General features: G+C 45.3%; 2 protein-coding genes and 1 long non-coding RNA gene across 6 annotated transcripts; 1 reads left to right on the forward strand and 2 right to left on the reverse strand.

The window, feature by feature from the left end:
* Positions 1-2,595: 2,595 nt before the first annotated feature.
* Positions 2,596-5,258, reverse strand: LOC107276984 (uncharacterized). Of its 4 annotated transcripts, none has more exons than XR_010738572.1 (6): positions 4,771-5,258; positions 4,560-4,666; positions 4,317-4,445; positions 3,558-3,598; positions 2,744-2,838; positions 2,596-2,645 (listed from the first exon to the last, which is right to left on the reverse strand). It is a non-coding gene; the product is annotated as an uncharacterized lncRNA (long non-coding RNA). The 4 variants fall into 4 exon arrangements; XR_003242383.2 differs by lacking the exon at positions 2,596-2,645 and having other exon boundaries at positions 2,653-2,838; positions 4,771-5,021; positions 5,095-5,258; XR_001545354.3 differs by lacking the exon at positions 2,596-2,645 and having other exon boundaries at positions 2,653-2,838.
* Positions 5,259-8,824: 3,566 nt separating this feature from the next.
* On the reverse strand, positions 8,825-11,800 carry LOC4325718 (uncharacterized). The gene is made up of 2 exons (XM_015768824.3): positions 11,146-11,800; positions 8,825-10,663 (listed from the first exon to the last, which is right to left on the reverse strand). The coding sequence occupies exons 1-2, from the start codon at positions 11,469-11,471 to the stop codon at positions 9,859-9,861; spliced, it is 1,131 nt and encodes a 376-aa protein (XP_015624310.1). The 5' UTR covers positions 11,472-11,800; the 3' UTR covers positions 8,825-9,858.
* A 1,280-nt stretch (positions 11,801-13,080) lies between these two features.
* LOC4325719 (uncharacterized) lies at positions 13,081-15,402 on the forward strand. Its single transcript, XM_015792566.3, has one exon. It carries the CDS (start codon positions 13,120-13,122, stop codon positions 15,265-15,267), a length of 2,148 nt encoding a protein of 715 aa, XP_015648052.1. The 5' UTR covers positions 13,081-13,119; the 3' UTR covers positions 15,268-15,402.
* The last annotated feature ends 4,954 nt before the right edge of the window (positions 15,403-20,356 follow it).

Raw genomic sequence — 20,356 nt, forward strand, 5'->3', positions numbered from 1 at the left:
TCCTCCCATTCAACCATCTTCTTCCCCAACTCGAAAAAAACTCATCTCTCCTCTCCCAAACCCTAGCCACCTCCCTCCATCAAATCCATTCGGTTTGACCGCGGATTTCTCTCCGGTTACACCGTAAGTGATTCTCCTCCGCTTCCTCTCTCTATTCCATGGATTAGTTTGTGTTTTTGTTGAGTTTTTGATCCATGGCATGGAACTCTAGGTGAAGCACGAGGTGTTCTTCGATTTGCACCAATAGAGGGTAGTTTCTTGGTTTGATTCAACTCCTCCAACCGGTAAATCACTCTCCCTCTTGTGCATTCTCTCAAATCAATCTATTTCACCCTAGGGCTATGGGTAGTTATTCCAATCTTGATGAAATAGGTCCAACCCTTTGATGTTCTAGTTCCACTCTTGTGCAATATTGTTCTAGCAATTTTTAGACTCAAATGAGTAGATGTGAAAATTTTTGGATGCTTGAACTTGTGGGAGGAGGTCTGCCCGGAGACACAGGCGGTCTGACTGTGGGTCAGCCGCCGGTCTGACCGGCGTGTGCGCGCGGTTTGACCGGCCGTCAGTCGTCGGTCTGACCGGCCACCGGCAGGCGGTCTGACCGGCCTGATATCGTCGGTCTGACCGCCCTACTGGCTGTGGTCTGACCACCCCTCCACAGGATATAGGCAAATTTTCACCTCTCCAAATTGTTTCTAGAATTATTGCTAATATCTATCATCCTTTGCTCTTTGACAGTGATGCCTCCCCGCACTCGCCATGATCGTCGTGCACCCACTCCGAATCCCGTGAGTGAGCCTGAGGAATCGAGCGGAGATGAGTACGCTCAAAGTGATGAAGAGGTTGAGGCCAATGTTGAGGGGGATAGTGAGGAGGAAAGTGGAGATGATGTCAGTAGAAGTGGAGAGGATGAGGATGAAGGAAGTGATGATATATGCACATTGATCCCTCCATCCAGTTTGTTGTGAACATGAGGAATCCATCACAATATACCATCTTGAGGCACCATGATCAGTTTTTGAGGCCTCGGGACACCCCGGATCCCCGTTTTCACACCGCTTTCCAGAAGAGTGTGTATGAGCAAGTTTATGCAGGGAAAGCTTTTGCAGAGCATAAGGGGATTTCTTGGAGAGACATCAATGTCCAGAGTTTGAGGGGTTGCAGGATCTCTTCAAGACTGTTAGCATTGATCGGATTGTTACTCTCAAGCAAGACTACAATGAAGATTTGATCCGGCAGTTTTATGCTACAGTGTGGGTGGCTGGAGACAATAGTGAGATGAAGTGGATGTCCGACACCCTCCAGTGTTCTATCTCTAGGAGGCAATTCCGGCGGCTCCTCAATATTCGCTTGAACTTTGAAGATGACTTGCATGAGGAGCACACTCACAATCCGCTCTCCATAGACTACCTCTCTCAGTTTTATGAAGATGGAGTGCGGTACACACATGGGAAGGTTGCCGGCTTGAGGACCATCCCCAGTGTGGTTAACAGGATTGTGAGAGCTACCATCCTCCCTCGCCTTGGCAACAATGATGACATTATGGGGGCGGATTGGCACGTCATCGATGCCATCATTCAGGGCCGTCAGTTCGACATTGTGTCTCTTATGATGCAAGAGATTGCCATCTCCAAGGGGACCTTCACTTAGGGAATCTATTATGCCCCTTACATCATGAGGTTGATTCAAGACAAGCTTGGGGCTGCTGGGCAAAATTTGAAGAAGCACAAGCAGTACAAGCCCCGCCTTTAGCTTGGAGCTCCCCGTGCTCCTAGGGCGGCGCCCTCCTCTCATCCTGGAGCTAGCTCAAGCTCAGCACCTCCTCCTCCTCCTGGGTATTATCCAAATGCTTTCATCCTTCCACTTCATCTTTTTACCGGGAGTAAAAAGATACCAACCGGGACTAAAGATCATAAAATGCTATGGGCTTTTCAACCGGGGCTAAATATGATTTTTAGTCCCGGTTTTTTTAATGAACCGGAACTATTGTGAATTTTGGCCGACCAGACAAAGATGGTTTCTCCAGTAGTGAAAGACAGATAGCGTATGGAGACAGTCGATGGACAGAGCAATATATTGTGCTAGCGGCCGAAGTGGACGGGGACGGTGAGATGAGTGGAGGCTGCGCCGGCTGTTAGAGCGGACGCAACAGGTGTATGACGGCGGACCGGAGGCGGCGTTGGCTAGCGACGCGGAAGCCCTTTCCTACGGGAGCAGCGTCTCGTCCCACGTGCGAAGACAAGATTGGAATTGGAGGCGCCTCGCCCAGGGTTTCCCAAACCACCAGGGCCAGAGTTACCATGGTAACCGCGCCGTGGCAAACCGTACGAAAACTGTATAAAATTTATCAAAATTTTAAATTATTTTTAAAATTTATTTGAATTTAAGGAGATTGCCGTGGTTTTCTTTTTACAGGACCCTCCGGTAACCCTGGTCTCGCCTAAGCCTTCCCTTCTTCTGGCTTCATTTCTCTATGGTTTCGGAGGCACAGAAGAATTAGGGACTGGTTTGGGTAGCTGTTGGAGCCCATAAATCCCAGGTAATTAATATATAATTGCTCTAAGGTCCAAGAGAACTACAAACTAAACATTGAATTAAGCATAACAGCCACAACACATCAAAGAGGCTTACTAATTACCATTAACCTGTATACAAAACAGAAGGTTGTAAATTTGCTTTATTAGTTACGAAATAATTTCAGAACATTTTACACTGGTACACTCCAACAATGAAATGCACTCACCCAACATCTAAACTACTCTCCCCCACTGATGGAAAGTATATCGGATATGGTTTGTGTGGCATATATTACTGCTGAAAACTCCCTCCCAAGTAGGCCTACAACAATAAAAGAAAGAAGATTAGTCTATGCTTGCCGATGACAATGGTTTGAAGGTTGACAAATTAAGCAATGAATTTTACAATCCCATAGGAAAGTATACTACAGTTATCCTGCATTCAGTCAAAATTATAACACCTCTTGGGGAGCTCTGTTATCTCTCTGTCATATCAAGTTATCAACAGCGGTGAAAGGAACAACCACGCAGTTGTGATGCTAAAATAACTTTTCTTGCTCAAATTTTAAGGTGCTAGTGCTAGTAAAAGTGTTTTCCGCATTTAAGAGAAGAAAATGGATGGGCATATAGTTGGATTGGAAAACTTTAACTATGGGGTAATTTACTCTACATATTTGAGAAAACTAATTAAGTAGCATATAGAAAGAGCTAGTTTACCCAATTAATGCATTTAAACTGACTATTCATTGATGCAAATAGGTGGCATTAATTGTCTGGACAAAGATTCTTTTTATAGTTCAAGGTGAATCACCGGGATACATAAGAGCCACATCTATCCTACCATCACTCCTTAGTGGGCTATAGGAAATCATCTCTATTTTCAACGGCAAATACTTTGCGACTATTCTGAGCTCATAGCTAGTAATTCAGTTTTAAAAGACAGATAGCTGAATATAATTATGAAAACTTCAATAATTCCATCAAAATAGGTATTGCAGAAGGCCTGGATGACTAAAATTAAGATAATAAGTTATAACTCACAATAGAGAAGGATGATAGGGAAAAGGAAGGGAAAAAATATCCTGCAGACAAATATACACCATATTAGCATGCAACCCAAAATTGAGCATATTAACCATTCAATGATCTATCAGCTAAGAGAATTAAAAGTGTAAAGAAGGATCTAATCCATTTGGTCCAATGATATATAGCAATGCTAGGATAAGTATAGCAGTCGTACAACAAAAATACTGAAAATGGCATGTAGATAGTAGAGTATCGAAGCAAATCGGATCTTCCTGCATATAAATCATCCATTTAACTTAAAATCTAGTTCTATTAGTGCCAAATCTAAGTCATCTAGAAACTACATTAAGAACTAAGTGGGCAGTGAGAGCAAACACACAAAGAAAAATGCTAATCAGTAAGTGACTAAAAGCCTACCTAATGCTTGAAATACAAAGAGCTTCAAAACACATATTGTCTGTACATTATCTATAAGAGCTCCTCTGACGTTACATAGCATGCAATTTGAAATGTCCCATTTGAATGATATGACTTTATGTAGAATTGCAACACATTTTTTTGCTATGACTTGTCCACATAATAGAAAAATGGTAACATAAGCATATGCTATTTTTATTTCGATGCTGAATTTGAAAAATAGAACATATCAGTCGGCTAGTTCGTACAATTGCTTCCATGTAGGAAAATATAATATGTCAAACAGTAGTGAAGTATTATCAATGCAAAACAGCTTTAAGTTCAGTTAACCAATAAATTTGAAAGCAGCAACAGTACCAAAACACATATGTCCTGACAGTATAAGTTGGCGATCTGCCTTAGTATGGATTTGTGCCCTCACACGTGCTTTTTTGCAAACACCTAGAACATTGTCCCTCTGTAAAAAGCACATTATGCATATCCTCCCTGCAGCAAGTTTAGAAAATAAATTGTTGATTCAATATTAAGATGCAAAATTAGGATCAGGGGATATTCATAGATCGATCCAGATTTTTATTTAATGATGGATAAAGATGGTACCAGTCAGTAGCTGCATGACGTAGGAGACGGTGATGGCCCCAGCAGCTGAGTTGATGAACTCGGCAGACTGTTTGTCGAAGTAATGAATGACGACTTGAACTATGTAACTGAACAAAATGGTATTCAACTATTCATGCAAATGGGGAATGATGGAGTGAGGGTGAAGTAGAAGAAACGGGGTTGGAAGGGAAGAGTGGGCATAGGTGTTCACCTTGAAAGGAGAGACGGTAGATCAGCTTGTCTGAACAACAGCAGCGCCTAACGATGGAGACAGATACGCCCTGGACGCTTCAGGAGTTGGGATCCGGAAGGCTCAAATGATTCGCATGATATGGGTAAATACCACATCTCGAGCTCGAGCTCGCAGACCATCGAGATGATGCTATGTATTGATGCTGCCAATATGGCAATCGATGTGGGACGAACTGCCATTGATGGGCCGATGACGATGGAGGAAAAAACCTGCGAGGGCGCAAGAAGAGTGAGAAGAAGAGAAGGGGAGGGAAAGAGAGGGGCACGCACGCCATGCCCTCACTCCGTTGCGTGAGGCGGGGAACCGGCGCCCGGCTGCGTGCGCCGATGCGTCGCCGTCCGCCCGTGAGAGGGCTACAGCAGCGTGGCGGCGGATGAGGCCATATGCGAGCGGGCCGCGAGCGCTGCTAGGGTTTTGGCTGTGTGGGGATATGTTGGGAAGATCTTGACCGTCTGTTGTCCTCTCATCGATCTGATGGTGGTGGAAGAACCGGCACCGTAGGCCAGGTGGACGACTGGATCGATCCCAATGCGGCATCGAACGGCGCCATGGTAGGTGAAACTCGGACGTGATTAACCGGAAGAACGGGGTGTTTTTGGAAAAAAAAACCAATGACGTGGCGCCCAAATTTTCCAGCACTCCCACGACGTTTAGAGAGATTAATATTTTGGAGATGCTCAATGTAACCTGCAAATTTTTTTTTAGAAAACTTAACCGTCCTCCCACAGCTATAAAACATCAAATATGTGTCGGCACTATAGGTGCCGGAAGTGCTAAAACCAGCACCTATAAGCCTTTTCCCACTTCCATGGGTTGAAATCGCAAAAAACGGCTCTAAATAAGAACCGACACCTATTCTATAGGTGTTGGTTTTCTTAAAAAACCGATACCTTTAATATATTATAGGTGTCGGTAAATTAAAAACCGACACTTATGAATTGAGCCGAGCCGGTGGGCCCCTCCAGCATGAGGCGATCGATAAGGTTCAACTCCCTCGGTCCCTCCTCATCCATGCATCCACTCGCGTCCTCTCTCTCTCTCCATCCCTTTCCTCTCTCTCCCTCCCTTCTCTCCCGCGGTTGGCGGCTAGCCGGCGGAGGTGGCAGCGGCGGCCGCACCCTCCCCTCCGCCAGATCCGACGGAAGGGGAGGCGGAGGCCGCGGCCGGCGGAAGGGCGATGCGGTGGCGGCGAGCGGCAGGAGGATGGCGGTTGGAGGCCGCGAATCGATCTCTTCCCCTCCCCTTCTTGTCCCTCCTCCTTTGTGTTTTGTATTATTTCCTCTGTAATTTGTTGAATATGATCTAGATGTGTTCATGGATTTGATGCATTTTAGTTCATGTGTTCATGGATTTGATGCAATTTTGGGATTTAGGTATTATTTGGGATCGGCTTGACGGCTTGATGCATCGGCCGATCTTTTTTTGGTTCGTGTGCGTCTCAAAGGTGCTGGTTTTGAAGCCGGCATCTTTAATCTCCTGTGATTTGTGTCGCCTTCATGGTGCCGATTAGGAAAACCGGCACTGAAGGGGGTTTCCCAACCAGCACCGAATCCCTATTTTGTAGTAGTGCCAAGAGATATGTACTAGAAATACCTAGGGATATTCTAGCTAGCTCTACAAGATGGTGAGCTAAACGACCTGAGTTCAAAGTCTCATATTTTCTAATTATTTAATATTAGGCCATTCTCTAATATTCGCGTTTATAGATATCTGTACGTGCACCTTAATTAATTGGAGATGCTGAACGTAACCGGCAATTTATTTCGAGAAAACTTGATCGATCAGTGAAAATTATGTTTCTTTTTTTGGCCTTTGGTCTCTGGTGACCCTATTGACAGCCTGTTAAAACCTATTTTAACTATCACGAAAAAAAACCGTATTGTAATAGTGGTGACGAAAACAAAACATGCATCAAAGATTCTTAAATCAGCTGGTTCCGTGGTTCGTGCACTCATAAGGCACGCAAACTAGCTGGTCGCGCGGCCACTTTCTCATAAGGGCATGTACAACCCACAGACGGTGGGTCGTCTGCAGAAACTCGAAATTCTCATACAGATAGATATAAAGACAGCTCATACAACCCACAAACAGAGGGGCCATCTGTAAGCTGTTTAATGCTTTGCATGTAGCTTAGATCAACTATAAATGTATTTGTATGTACCATTGTGTGGCTAATTGATAGAATAAATATGAAGATTAAATAATAGAAACGCGATTACAATAATTTTTAGAAACCATATATATAATAATTATATTATATATAGTTACAATGCTTTTTGTCTAATTTTCTTTGTTTCCGTAGCGTTGCCATATGTGCTCGATTAGATCCTTCTTAAGTTGCCTATGTGTTGGTCGAGCTTTGATAGCCGAATTTCTACGAAGTGCCTCTGCAAAGCTTGGATTAGGGTCATCATTTGTACGCACTTCTGGTGGGATCACTATCGTCGCACTTGGATTTTCATTCAAATCCAAGACATCCCTAACTGAGTCCTTCTCATCTTCAACTATCATATTGTGAAGGATAACACAAGCTTGCATAATGTTGATAACGTCTCCTTGCTTCCATAAGCGTGCTGGTCGACGAACAATATCAAAGCGTGATTGCAGAACACCAAATGCACACTCGACATCTTTCCTCACCCCTTCTTGCCTCAACGAAAATGTTTTATCTTCCGCTGATTGAGGGGCATTAACTGTCTTCACGAATACTGCCCATTCTGGATATATTTTATCGGCAAGATAGTAACCCATGTCATATTGATTTCCAATTACAGTATAGTGTACCGTAGGAGATTCCCCTTTTATTGCTTGAATTAACAGTGGTGACTTGTTTAAAACGTTAATGTCATTCTGAGACCCCGCGGTACCAAAGAAAGCATGCCATATACGAAGATTTTTTGATGCCACTGCTTCAAGGATCATAGTAGGAACACCTTGTTTACCACTTGTAAACTGACCCGCCCAACCTTTCGGACAATTCTTCCATGGCCAATGCATGTAATCGATGCTTCCCATGCACCCAGGAAAACCACGAGCCTCATTTTCTTGTAAGATTTATTCAAGTTCATCGCTTCTTGGAGGCCGTAGATATTCGTCACCAAATGTTTCAATCACACCTTCAGCGAATTTTCCCAAAATCTCCAAACAAGTGCTTGCAGCTATTTTCAAGACCTCATCAAGTTGATCAGCCGAGGTTCCATAAGCTAACATCCTGATGGCCGCTGTACACTTTTGAAGTGGTGAATGACTATTTCTACCAATAGCATCGACTCTTTGGGTGAAATAAGGGGACCAATCGCTAAGTGCATGCACGATACGCAGGAACAATGGCTTATTCATCCTAAATCTCCTACGGAACATGTCATCGGTGTAGATAGGATTTGCGGAAAAATAATTAGCAGATTTGCGGAAAAATAATTAGCAACAAGATCATCATGACCTTGTTCTCGATTCCTTGGTATGTACCTCCTTGGTCCACTCTGTCGACGTCGGCGATGTACAGTCGATGCTTCGATGCTTCTCTGTCCATGTCGGCCTTGAATCCCTCTGCTACTATTTCTTCAAAAATATCATCCTCTACGATTAAGTCTTCCACGGTGAACACCTCTTCAAACTCTTCGGCATCTTCGACTTCATCTTCTTCGTGCGGCTCCATTCAAAGAGTTACGATACACCTTGTTTGATGCAAGTGTTTGGATGGTGGAGTAGTGTACAGAGGAGCGCACAGAACAACGATGTTTTATAGAATAAAAAAATATGACCATTCATATTTACAAAAACTGATCGGCACCACTAAACTGATCAACTACTAGCATTCAAGCTACATTCAAATTCAGCATTTACATTTACATTCAAGTGGCACATTCAAGCTACTAAAAAGATCAACGTCGCACTACAGCGGCTAAACTGATCAACTGATCAACTCCAGCACCACTTAAAAGATGACCATTCACATTTACATTCAAGTTCAGCATTGAATTTCAGAAAACTGATCAACTCCGGCACCACTAAAAAGATGACCATTCCATTCACATTCAAGTTCACACACACAATTCAGAAAATCATGCGCAGTTTCAGTTCACATTCAAGTTCACAAAGCACAGTTTCAGTTCACACACACAGTTTCAGTTTCAGTTCACACTAAAAATATCATCCTCTGCGATCAGTTTCAGTTCACACACACAGTGTCAAGTTCACAAAGCACTGTCATTACCATTTAGAAAATCATGCGCAGTTTCACATTTAATTGGATTTCAGAATTTAATTACCAGGATACCTGAAACTGAAACTACCAGGATACCATAATTTCAGAATTTACATTATGGCCTATAGAGCAAAACTGAGTAAGGGAGAACTGAACATATATGGGTACTGAATAAGCAGAAAACTGAATTTGGCTGAGGTTCATATATGGCTGGGTACTGAGTAAGGGAAAACACGGCAAAACTACCAGTATACTGAACATTGATACTGAACATATATGGCTGAGGTTCATATATGGCTACTGAATATGCAGAAAACTGAATTTCAGAAAAAAAAAGCATGAATGAGCAGAAAACTGAACATATATGGCTGAGGTTCATATATGGCTACTACAAGTGCTAAATTTAACAAGTTTGTCACAGAATTTCAGAATTTAACAAGTTTGTCACAGAATACTAAATAAGCAGAAACTTCATATCTTCATACCAGAACTGGCTGAGGTTCATATATGGCTACTACAAGTGCTAAATTTCAGAACTACAAGTGCTAAATTTCAGAACTACACAGATAAGAAATACCTTCTCAAACAGTTTCAGGAAAAAGGGCCTTCATAAGACACTTCATCATCATAGCTCGCTGTGCCTTTTCCTCATCGGACATTGAACTTGTATCCTGTGAAACGAGGTTGTTATAAGTCTCCATCATCTTTGTCTCTTTATCAAGCTTCTTTCCTTCTTTGTACTCTTGTGCTGTAAGGTGGGCAATTTTTGTGGCCTCTAGCTTCTCAGAAGCTATCTTCTCTTGCCTGTCCAATAGCTTCATACGCTTCTCATTGTTTGCCTCCTAAAATTTACTGTATCTATCAAATTTGTCTAGCTCAATAGGAGAATCCTTTGAGTGACCATCATCACTACTGCTGGAACCCTTTAACTTGCCATTTTTAGCAGCTAGAGCTGCCTTTTTAGCTGCCTTCTGACCAATTGGTCGTTGTGGCATCTGATCACAAGTGTCCTCATTTTCCTCAGATTCTCCTTCCAGATGGAATGCTTTCCTTTTACGTGCATTCTTCAGGTTTTCATTATATGTTTTCCACTTTGGCACATCTCGGCAAATTTTCCAAACCTCTGTCAGCATATAAGGTCCAACCACGTCTTTGCATTCTTTGTTGTCATCCACATAGAACTTGTGTGCTGCATCAAGCCACATTTCAGCCGAATATCCACTTGTAAATACTCTACGAGCCTTAGCGTAAGCACATTCAAAGAGGTCTGTCCATTTATTAATCTTGTTCCATCTATCCTTGCATTGCTTCGCATTTCTTCTTCGAAGTGGAGGGGTAGTTTTGTTGTACGTTTCGACAACCTCACCCCAATATTGGACACCACCCTTATCCGCACCACAGGTAAAGTCGGTTGAATGTTCTAACCAAGCGCTCATCACTCTAACATCCTCGTCCGGAGTCCACATGATCCTCTTCTCGGTTCTAACACTGTCATTGCCATGTAATATTTCCACTTCGGGCGGTGAACTACCATTGTGTGCCTGATTCAGAGGACTCATGTGAATAACTGCACCAACCAAATGAGAGTTCTGTGCTTCATTTCCAAAATAGCTCATGAAACCACCAGGTGGACGTACATCTTGGTCCCTGCAGGAAATTGCAATTAACATGAAATTTTCCATGGTCCATCTACAAATAAAATTCAGATGCAGTAGTAGTACTATTGTGGCTGTATTTATGAAGGGTTAGAAGGTAAAATTAGCTTAAAATGATTTCGGCACAGAAGCTTAACATGAAATTAGCTTAAAATATGAAATTAGCTTAAAATGATCAGTTGACACAGAAGCTTGATGGGTATTTTTACTCTTTAAGAACAACTAACAAAGAGTACAATATGTTGGACACAGAAGCTTGATGGGCTCATTTTTATGATAATCATTTATCAGTTGAATATCTAACAAAGAGTTCAATGAATCACTTCTGGACATTGTTAAAATATGGTATAAAAGGGATCCAGGTACAACAGTATGGGATTTACAGATTCACAATGCTTAATATCAACTACAAAATTATCTAGATTCACAATGCCTAATATCAACTACAAAATCAGCAATGAAACAAGGATTTACCATGATCCAGGAGATGAGGGATCACCGCCGGCCGCATCAAACCAAGGTTGAGACGATGCATGGGGACCAATTGAGCTGGTGAAGTCACCTCCGACAGAACCATCAATGGAGAAAGCCGGGACGGTCGTCGCTGCCGCTACTGACCCGCGACCGTGTCCGCGAGAACGGGGCGGCGGTGGTAGCCCGACAGCGTGACCAAAAGAACCCCGACCGAATGAGGGAGCCGCCGCCGCCGCCCCGACACCTAGGGTTCGGCCTGGGGCCGTCGCCGCCGCATCCAATGTCCTCGATCCATTCCTTCTCCAAGCTGCGCCGGGCGTGGACATCCCGCCGCACCAACTCCGGCGAGAATACCAGATGGGGGGCGAGCAGATGGCGGCCGCGCAGATGGGCGGGCGAAGAAATTTGGGGCAAGTCGCGAGCAGAGCGCGGGAGAACAGCGCGCGTGGTTGCCTGGGAAATTTGTGGGCGAGCGCGGCCGCACGCGGGATCCGTTCGCCCGTCGCCTGGGGATGACGGCGCTCTACAGCGCGTGGGCTCGCGTCGACTCCACCTGGGAGAACGGGATGAACTCGTCGCGTCGGGAGGCGCCGGGCTGCCCGTCTCTGCGCGTGCACGGGTTTTTTTTGCAAAATCACCAACACACAGACGGGGCGAGGAGACGGGTTGTACATGCCCTAAGTCATAAAGCCTGCATGCAGCCCAGCTGACCTGCTGCTGTACACGTGGTAGAGAGAAACGACCACGGTCCTCCTGTTCACAAGGTTTTACACGAAAAACTGTAAACAGCGCACGATTCCTCTCTACACAATCAATTAATGTTAATTACCCTTTTCATATATACAGACCATCGTCCATAATTTACCTTTTTTACACATGCTAAACTACCAAAATGGGCATGCAAATATGCGGACTAATTAATCATGACATCAGCCTCATTTCAGGTTCACAGCTTGCCATGCAAAACATGCAGAGTTATATTTATTAACATTAAAGAATATTCAGTGAAAAAAACATTACTCAATCTATTGTACTGTTTGAACTCATGACAATTAAAGATTTTTTAAAAAAAATCAAGACGTGTCTTGTTCATTCTGGAGGTGTAGTAATATACTCCCTCCGTTTTTTAATAGATGACACCGTTGACTTTTTCTCACATGTTTGACCATTCGTCTTATTCAAAAAATTTATGCAAATGTATAAATTATAAATCACACTTAAAGTATTATGAGTGATAAAACAACTCATAACAAAATAAATTATAATTACGTAAATTTTTTGAATAAGATGAATGGTCAAACATATGAGAAAAAGTCAACGGCGTCATCTATTAAAAACGGAAGTAGTATTACCATGTCAACTGGACACAAAATGAAGAACATATACACCAATTTGATCGCAGTGACCAATTCTAACGACTATATATCGATATAATCGTATACAAATACAATTGTATATATGGAAATAGAGATATGAGTTGTATAAAATCTATATTTAATAAAAAATCTAGCCTAAAAAATCCGCTATATTTTTATTTTTAATCCCTTTGACGAATTATACAAAAGATGCTCTCAATTCTTTTGTCGATCTCACGCCAAGCCACATATATGAGTTCAAAGCTGAAGTTAACACGATAGGTAGCCTCGTGCTTTTTCTGAGGCGACAAATATCGTCTCCATTGGTCTGTCAGTAACAAAAACCCTCTAATTAACACCCTTTCATCTTGTACTTTAATTTCACCTCTTCACACAAACTGTATATGCTGTCTTTTACTTGACTTGTAGTGCAACCTTCCACTGTCACACATGACGCCTCCATCTGCAATGGCATCTTAATTAATCATCAGTAACTCCAATTTCCAAATAGCACGTACGCATGCATGCGTCCATGCCATCTCCTTCATCTGCTCGATCGATCACTCTCAGATAGATTGATTGATTTTACTATCTCGATCGAGTTGGTCGCCAATTCGCCATGGCCAGCAGCCTCATCAACCTCCTCCTCACGGAGGTGGCGGCCATCGTCAGCATCGTCCTCCTCGCCCTCCTCGTCGTGCTCAGCTCCTACCGCCGCCGCTCCGGCCACCCGGCGCTCCGCCTCTTCGTCTGGGCGGCCTCCACGCTCTTCCTCCCGCTCGTCTCCTACGCCGTCTCCGCCGCCGCCAAGTGGGACGCCGCGCGCGTCCCGCTCCTCCTCGCCTGGACCGTCTTCCTCCAGATGCTGCGCAACACCATCGACACCGCCCGCTCGTCCTCGTCCACGATCGGCAACGGCAGCGGCAGCAGCAAGTTCAGGCCCTCCGTCGAGCAGCTGGCGAGGATGGGCTGGGTGGCGTTCCTCATTGTCAGCAGCGACGGCACCGCCGGGAGCCCACAGCTCACCGGGGTGCTCCTGTGGCTGTGGGTGCTCAGCCTCGCCAAGCTCGTCCACCGCCTCGTTGCCGCCGAGCTCGCCAAGAACTCGTTCGCCGTCGGCCTTAACGCCTACCTCATCTCCGACTACATGAAGCAGCTGTACGGGCAAGACCAAGGAGACCACGACGTGCAAGCTCCTCCGTTGTTGGTGATGGGCGAGGAGAAGCTGCAAATCGAGGCGAGGCCACAGGGGTACCGCATTGGCCGGACATCGCCGCCGCCATTGTGCGTCGACGCCGGGCATGTGGTCACCATGGACCGGATATGCCGGCTGTTCTCCTCCGGCGATCCACTCGTCGCTTCTAACCCGCAGATCAAGGACACATGCCTCTCGTTCGCCCTGTTCAAGCTGCAGCTCCGGCGGTTCGTCGGGTGCCCCATCGCCGAGGCGGGCTCTCGCCGTTCGGTGGCGTTCGTGCTCGACGGCCTCCTCGGCGAGAGCCACGAGCGGGTGTTCCGGGTGATCGAGACCGAGCTGTCCTTCCTCGCCGACTTCCTCTACTCCAAGCTCACCGTCTTCTACGCGAGCGGGTGGTGGTTCCCGGTGCTCAACTCGATGCTCGTGTTCGCCACGTGGGTCAGCTGCCTCGCCGCCGGCGGCGCCATCGTGCACGACATGACGTGCCACGGCACGACGCTCGCCAGCAACTACGACAACCTGAGGGAGTACCTGCAGAACCACGACACCGTGTTCCACATCATCGTCGGCCTCGACGTGCTCGTCACCGTCTCCTTCATCGTCGCCATCGTGTTCACGGAGGGGTGGGAGATCGCTACCTACGTCCGCTCCGACTGGATCAAGGTGTCCGCCATCTGCGAGTACGCGCGCCGGCCGTCATGGCGCAAGTCGCCATGGACTCGCCGCAACGTCGGCCGAGTTCTCCCGCTCAAGCCAATGCAGCGCTGGGACGATCGGTTCGGGCAGACGTCCATCCTGCAGCTCCGTCCGTGCTACTGTGGCTGCGTCTCCCGGCAGGTTGACCGGATCGCCAAGTCGTCGGCCACTGTGCCGGCGGCGGTGAAGACGGCCGTCGTGGACACGCTAAGGACGAACCAAGGAAACCTGGGAAACGGCGTGCTCTCGTTGCAGCGGAACGGCGTCGCCGACAAGCTCGCCTGGGCGTGCCACCACGCCGGCGACGAGAGAAGCGTCTCCGAGCAGATCCTGGTATGGCATGTGGCGACCAGGCTTCTCGAGATCATGCGATCAGAAGGCGCTCACGGGAGACACGACGACGGAGACGGCGACGGCGGCGGAGACAGCGACACGGTGGTCGTCGCGACACGGCTGTCGCGGTACTGCGCCTACCTGGTGGCGCTGAAGCCGGAGCTCCTGCCGGACCACCCGGCCTGGACGGAGGAGCTGTACGAGGGCGTGGTGGAGGAGGTGTCGAGGGTGCTCGCGCGGTTCGCAGGGGCGGTGGTGCGGTACGAGCGCGCGGCGACGTGCCTCGGCGGGAGCACGAACGCGACGCTGAGGAAGGCGGCCAAGCTCGGGCGGCAGCTGGCGGAGGAGCTCGGCGGCGACGAGGAGTTGCCCTGGAGGGTGCTTGCCGATTTCTGGGCGGAGCTCGTCGTCTACCTCGCGCCGTCGGAGAACGTCACGGCGCATTCCAAGGCGCTCCGCCGTGGCGGCGAGTTCATCACCGTGCTGTGGGCGTTGCTCGGCCACGCCGGCATTGTTAGCCGGCCGGACACTGACGTCTGACTGACAGTGTGAGTGTGGTTTATGGCGAACACATGGTTTTCTTTCCGCTTTTGTCATTGTGTATACCAAACTGTCGACATGAGATGTGTTTGCCAAACTGTCGACAATTTATTTCTGATTTGCAATAGTAAAACAGTTTCCAATCCTTTACGAACAAGAAGCAGAGGTTCTTTTTATGAACACCGAATGATGTTGCATGATCTTCTTTAAAAAAAAAAATCTATAGGCATAAACATGAAGGAATTTTGCTAGACATCTCCAGCCAGGTGGCTTGAAAGGCAAGGCCGGAATCTGTCATCACATAAGCAAAAGCTTCTCTGGTCAGAAAACCAGGTTGTTGCACGCTGCATTGCGCAGCTGCAATGCAATCTTGAGACAGAATCATGTGCCGAGTCGAAAAGCAACGCAATGCAAGCTACCTGTTCAGCCAGACTAGGTGGCTAGCTTTTATCACCAGGCAGGGGGCATCTTTATCTTTCAGGTTGTCTGTATTGCCTATATTTTTTTTTATACCCAAGTCCCTAATTCAAGGGCAATGTTTATCTCTTGGTGCAGAATTCTAATATCTCAGAAGAGCTGGGCTTACCCTTTGATGTGGATTTGAGGATATCAGAAGATACTATGAGGTATCAAATTTTGTAGCATAAATTTTGATAGCTTCACATACCTCCCAAAAATTTGACAAAGTTGGCCCTTTCATCATTGATAAGGACGTTGAGAAAATCCTGGACTAGGAGAACAGCACAATGAAGCAAGTTGAATCGGAGATGGATTTAAATCTTCCGGGTGGATGTCCACCCGTTTATTGCATGCATGCCAACTAAATGGTTTTGAAAAAAATTTAAAAAATTTGACAAGATAGATTAATGCATAATATATAGGCAATAAATAAAATGTAACGAGTTTACATATATTTGCAGAAAATTTGTAATTTTGTTAAAACTTGTAGAAAATGTTTTTGAACTTGCATCTTTGTGGAATGATATATTCCATGCTTGTGGATGCTATAGCAAACTAGGCAGTGACCCAAACAAAAATAATCCTCTGGTACTTGTGGACCTTGTTAGGTCATTCACAGGGCACATACGTAACGTGTGACAATGTTGGTTCACATAGACAAATTGCTTGCGTGTAGGAGAGAGGGGAGTGGGGACCGCTCCTTCACCGGCTTCGCGTGACCATAGTTGGTCACTAGAACCTCCCACTCTTGCAGCAGTTCTCGATCAGAAAAAGTGGTCATCTGCGCGTGGAGAGAGAGAGAGAGAGAGAATGGGGGAAACAAAAGTGTCTGACTGAAGAGAAAAGCCGGATAGGGGTGCGGAGGTGGTGAAGTGGCGACGAGTCTGACCCCAACGAAGGTGCCCTCGCCGGGGACCTCGTTTGCCCACGCCTCCCACCTGCTTCGATCCGCGCCGGAGAGGGGAGAGGAGTAAGGGCGCTGAGCGAGGAAACCGGAGGGGAGATGAAGGGGCGATGGTGCCTGAAGCAGTGAGGGGAGGGGCGTCATCGGCTTGATCTGCCCCATCCGGCCACGCTGCCAGCGAGCTCGTCGCCCGCACCACCAGGTCCTCCTCGACCGCCACCGCTGCGTGGATTTGGGGTAGCCAAGGAAGGAGGCCACAAGGGGAGAGAAAGAGTGGTGGTGGCCGGAGCGGGCGAGGGAGGGGCGGTTGTGGTGGGCGGCGGGGTGGCTCGATCTTCCTTGCATTGCCACGCGGTCGTGCCAGCGGGGAGCTCCTCAACCGCCGCCAAGGGAGGAGGCCGAAGGGAAGAGAGGGAAGGGCGGTTCAGTGGTGGTGGCTAGAGTGGTGAAAGGGGGAGAGGAGAGCGTCGGTTTCGAGGAAAGGGAGAGTGAGAGAGAGAAGGGGGAAGGTGGAGGAAAAAAAGGGAAAACTATTTTTGTGGACCCCACTTGAGGTTACAACATTGTGAACCTTGTGTCTTTCACCATTCCTTAGCCTACGAGGGATGTGAGGTCCGGCAAACACATATGCCACATTGCTATTTCTATTGCCCTTATTGATCATTCAGTACAAGTTGATGTAGCAAGATCAGAAAATGCTGTCCAAGCAGATATGGAGGTAGAGTTTCATCGTAGCAAGCAGCGGTTCGGATTTTTGAAATGGGGTTCAACACTTCAACTGCTTTTAGTAATATGCTTAGCTTGTCGTTCCACCTTTAATAAAAAAAAAGCTTGTTGTTCCACCTGGATCTGGAATTTTGCATCAGGTGAACCTTGAATATCTGGGCAGACTTGTGTTTAACAATGGTGGTGGGATCCTTTGCCCTGATTAGCAGAATTGCCGTACTTACTTTGATACAGGATTTAAAAACTTCATATGATATTACATGTTAAAACTTTGTTTGGTTAATCTCACTAACAAGGGGATTGGAGGAGAATTAATTCCACACCTATCCCCCTCAATTTCCTTTGATCCCTTCTTCATGGGATTAACCGCACAAGACTTAACATGGGTATATGGCTGCATTACTATATATTAAGACGATATATAATAATTTTGTACTTTGACTTTTAACAATAACCGTAGGTAGACTTTTAGCTGATCTTAATAATCATGAAAAGAGATTGAAAAATTAAAATTGCCCAAAAAGCTCTTAGATTTATTCTAGAATCAAATAATACATTTATGTAACTACCCACTTTTATTTGCTTCAAACAAAAGCTATTCTTGTTACTCTCTTCTTTTACCTTTTAACTCTAAGGAGTACATATGAGAACCGATAGCTGGCCAAACAGGTGGCCTGGCCCAATGCGGCATGAGTCCACTGGCAACACAACCCGCTTTAGTACAATTCGTTAGGCACGACACCTGTAGCAGGCTATGCTATGTCGGCCTATGTGCCAAGGCCACGGCCCAAGAATAGCTCAAGAAGACACCGTGTTGTGCTGGGCCATCACAGCACGACTACTGTTACGGCTCGTGGGTCAATGACAGGCCCAACTGTACATATGACCTATGGAAATTGAAATTTGAGGTGGAAAAATAAAAAGCGAAAAAGAAATAGTGAAGGTGGAAAAATAGGAAAAGTAGTAAAAAGGATGGAAAATAATGAGTAAACATATGGAGGAAATGGGAAAAGGTAAGGGAAAATAGGAAAAATATGACTAATAAAAATAGGAAAAAATGGAAAATTAGGAAATATATACAGAAAAAATAGATGGGCCAGACAGGTCGTGCTCGTGCTTGCCCGTAGACAACCGTGCCATGCCAGCACAACCCACAGGCCAGTGTGCCGTGCCATGTCGTGTCGTGGGCTGGTACAATACAGTCATACTCTAGTCATACTCTGGCCTAGCTTGGCATGACCCATTTGGCCAGTTATATGTTATTGATAAGTGTGGTGATGGAAGTGAACCATTATCTTCTTTTAAAGAGGTATAAATCGCGTTGTAGAAATGGACTTACGCACAAACTATGACAGATGGCCTTGGCCGGTGTTTCTGATGGGTGAGTTGATGGTATAAAGGCAGAAGCTGCAATGCTTGGCCATGGGCAGCCAATGAGCATAGTATTGTCAGGGCTTGTCGGTTTCAAGTTAGAGTGACAAGGAAGCTGAGGAATACAGATTTGGTCCTAGCAGGGACATTTAACTTTTTGCCACTCGCAGTATATAACCTGTGGGTTCTCATGTGTCTATAATACGTGGGATCAATGACAAATCTTTAATTGCGACTTGTAAGAGTGGCAAATAATTAATTATTCCTAACTCGGGAATGTTTACTTCAGGCTGATAGGAAACATGGTGTTTTGTCGGTTAATTTGCTGAATTTTACGGGGGAGGCATGAGTGAATTATCACTGCAGGTTGATAGGGCTACAATCGCAAACATGGGATTCGAATCCAATTGTAATGCTGGGAGCTGCTATAGTTGCCAAAATGGCTTGCGAATTAGGCCTTGAGGTCAAGCCATGGATTAAGACAAGTCTCACACCAGGTTCTGGACTTGTGAAGAACTATGGTTGTACTACTTGCTTAGGAAATTCTGGAGAACTTGATATGTATCTGCTGCAATTGATAACAATGATATTAGAGTAAATTTTATAAAACTACATGTACTTTACACGATCTTATCATAAAACTACAGATTTAGTATCTTTGTTTATTACAAAACTACAGATACTTTACACAATATATCACAAAACTACAGATTTAAGAACTTGTTTCACAAAACTATATATTTAGTGTCTTCATTTATTACAAAATACAGAGTTAGTGTTTTCATTTATCACAGAACTACACATTTAGTATCTTCATTTATCACAAAACTATAGATTTAGTGTCTCCATTATCACAAAACTATAGGTTTCAACAATGCTAAAATATGTAGTTTGTGATAATAAAGACATTAAACCTTTAGTTTTGTGATAAATGAAGATATTAAATCTATAGTTTTATAAAACAAGTTTTTAAATATGTAGTTTTGTGACAAATTGTACAAACCAGGAATTGAAGAGGAGTGTGCACATGTGTACGTTTGTACTATATTTCTAAAAAGAAGAAATATGCCAGGTTTTTTACGTAATGTCGTGATATCTTTTGTATGGGGGTGTATAATCGGGCAATCACTCGTCTGGAAAAATGTTTTATTTATCAGTGTGAAACACGCAATCCTCGCTCCGATGATGCTCCCCAAGTGCATCTGAAATCCTATAATATTTAAGTTTTTCATCGGTGCCTTTCTATTTATCACAAATACTGTAGTAATTTGAGGACCTATTTGTCCATTAAACAGCAAACAATTAATTACAGGTGCTCCAAGCAAACAACTTTTAACCCCAAATCTAATGCATTGTCACTATACATGTACACTTGTGCTACAATAAAGTCAAAGCGAAAACCACATATATAAATCTATTATGTACAAAAACATGATACTTGAGTACTATTGTACTCAACCAAAGTTTATCTTATGAGCGCTGGAGAAATGTTTAGCCGCCCTGACCATCTCGCCAGCCGCATCATACCCTGCGCGGCCACCGGCGGAGCCAGAGCTCGCCACCACCTTTGAGCCCAATCGCGCGAACCAAGACGCCACGGCCAACCACAAACTGGAGCCGGATTTCCTC

This window comes from Oryza sativa, chromosome 1, assembly GCF_034140825.1.
Source record: "Oryza sativa Japonica Group chromosome 1, ASM3414082v1".
Taxonomy (NCBI): domain Eukaryota; kingdom Viridiplantae; phylum Streptophyta; class Magnoliopsida; order Poales; family Poaceae; genus Oryza; species Oryza sativa.

Excerpts from the sequence above, each read along its gene's own strand:
- LOC4325718 (XM_015768824.3), bottom strand. The coding sequence starts at position 11,471 with ATGTCCACGCCCGGCGCAGCTTGGAGAAGGAATGGATCGAGGACATTG. Across the intron at positions 10,664-11,145 it reads CCCTCATCTCCTGGATCATG|GGACCAAGATGTACGTCCAC; the intron begins GTAAATCCTTGT and ends AATTTCCTGCAG.
- LOC4325719 (XM_015792566.3), top strand. The coding sequence starts at position 13,120 with ATGGCCAGCAGCCTCATCAACCTCCTCCTCACGGAGGTGGCGGCCATC.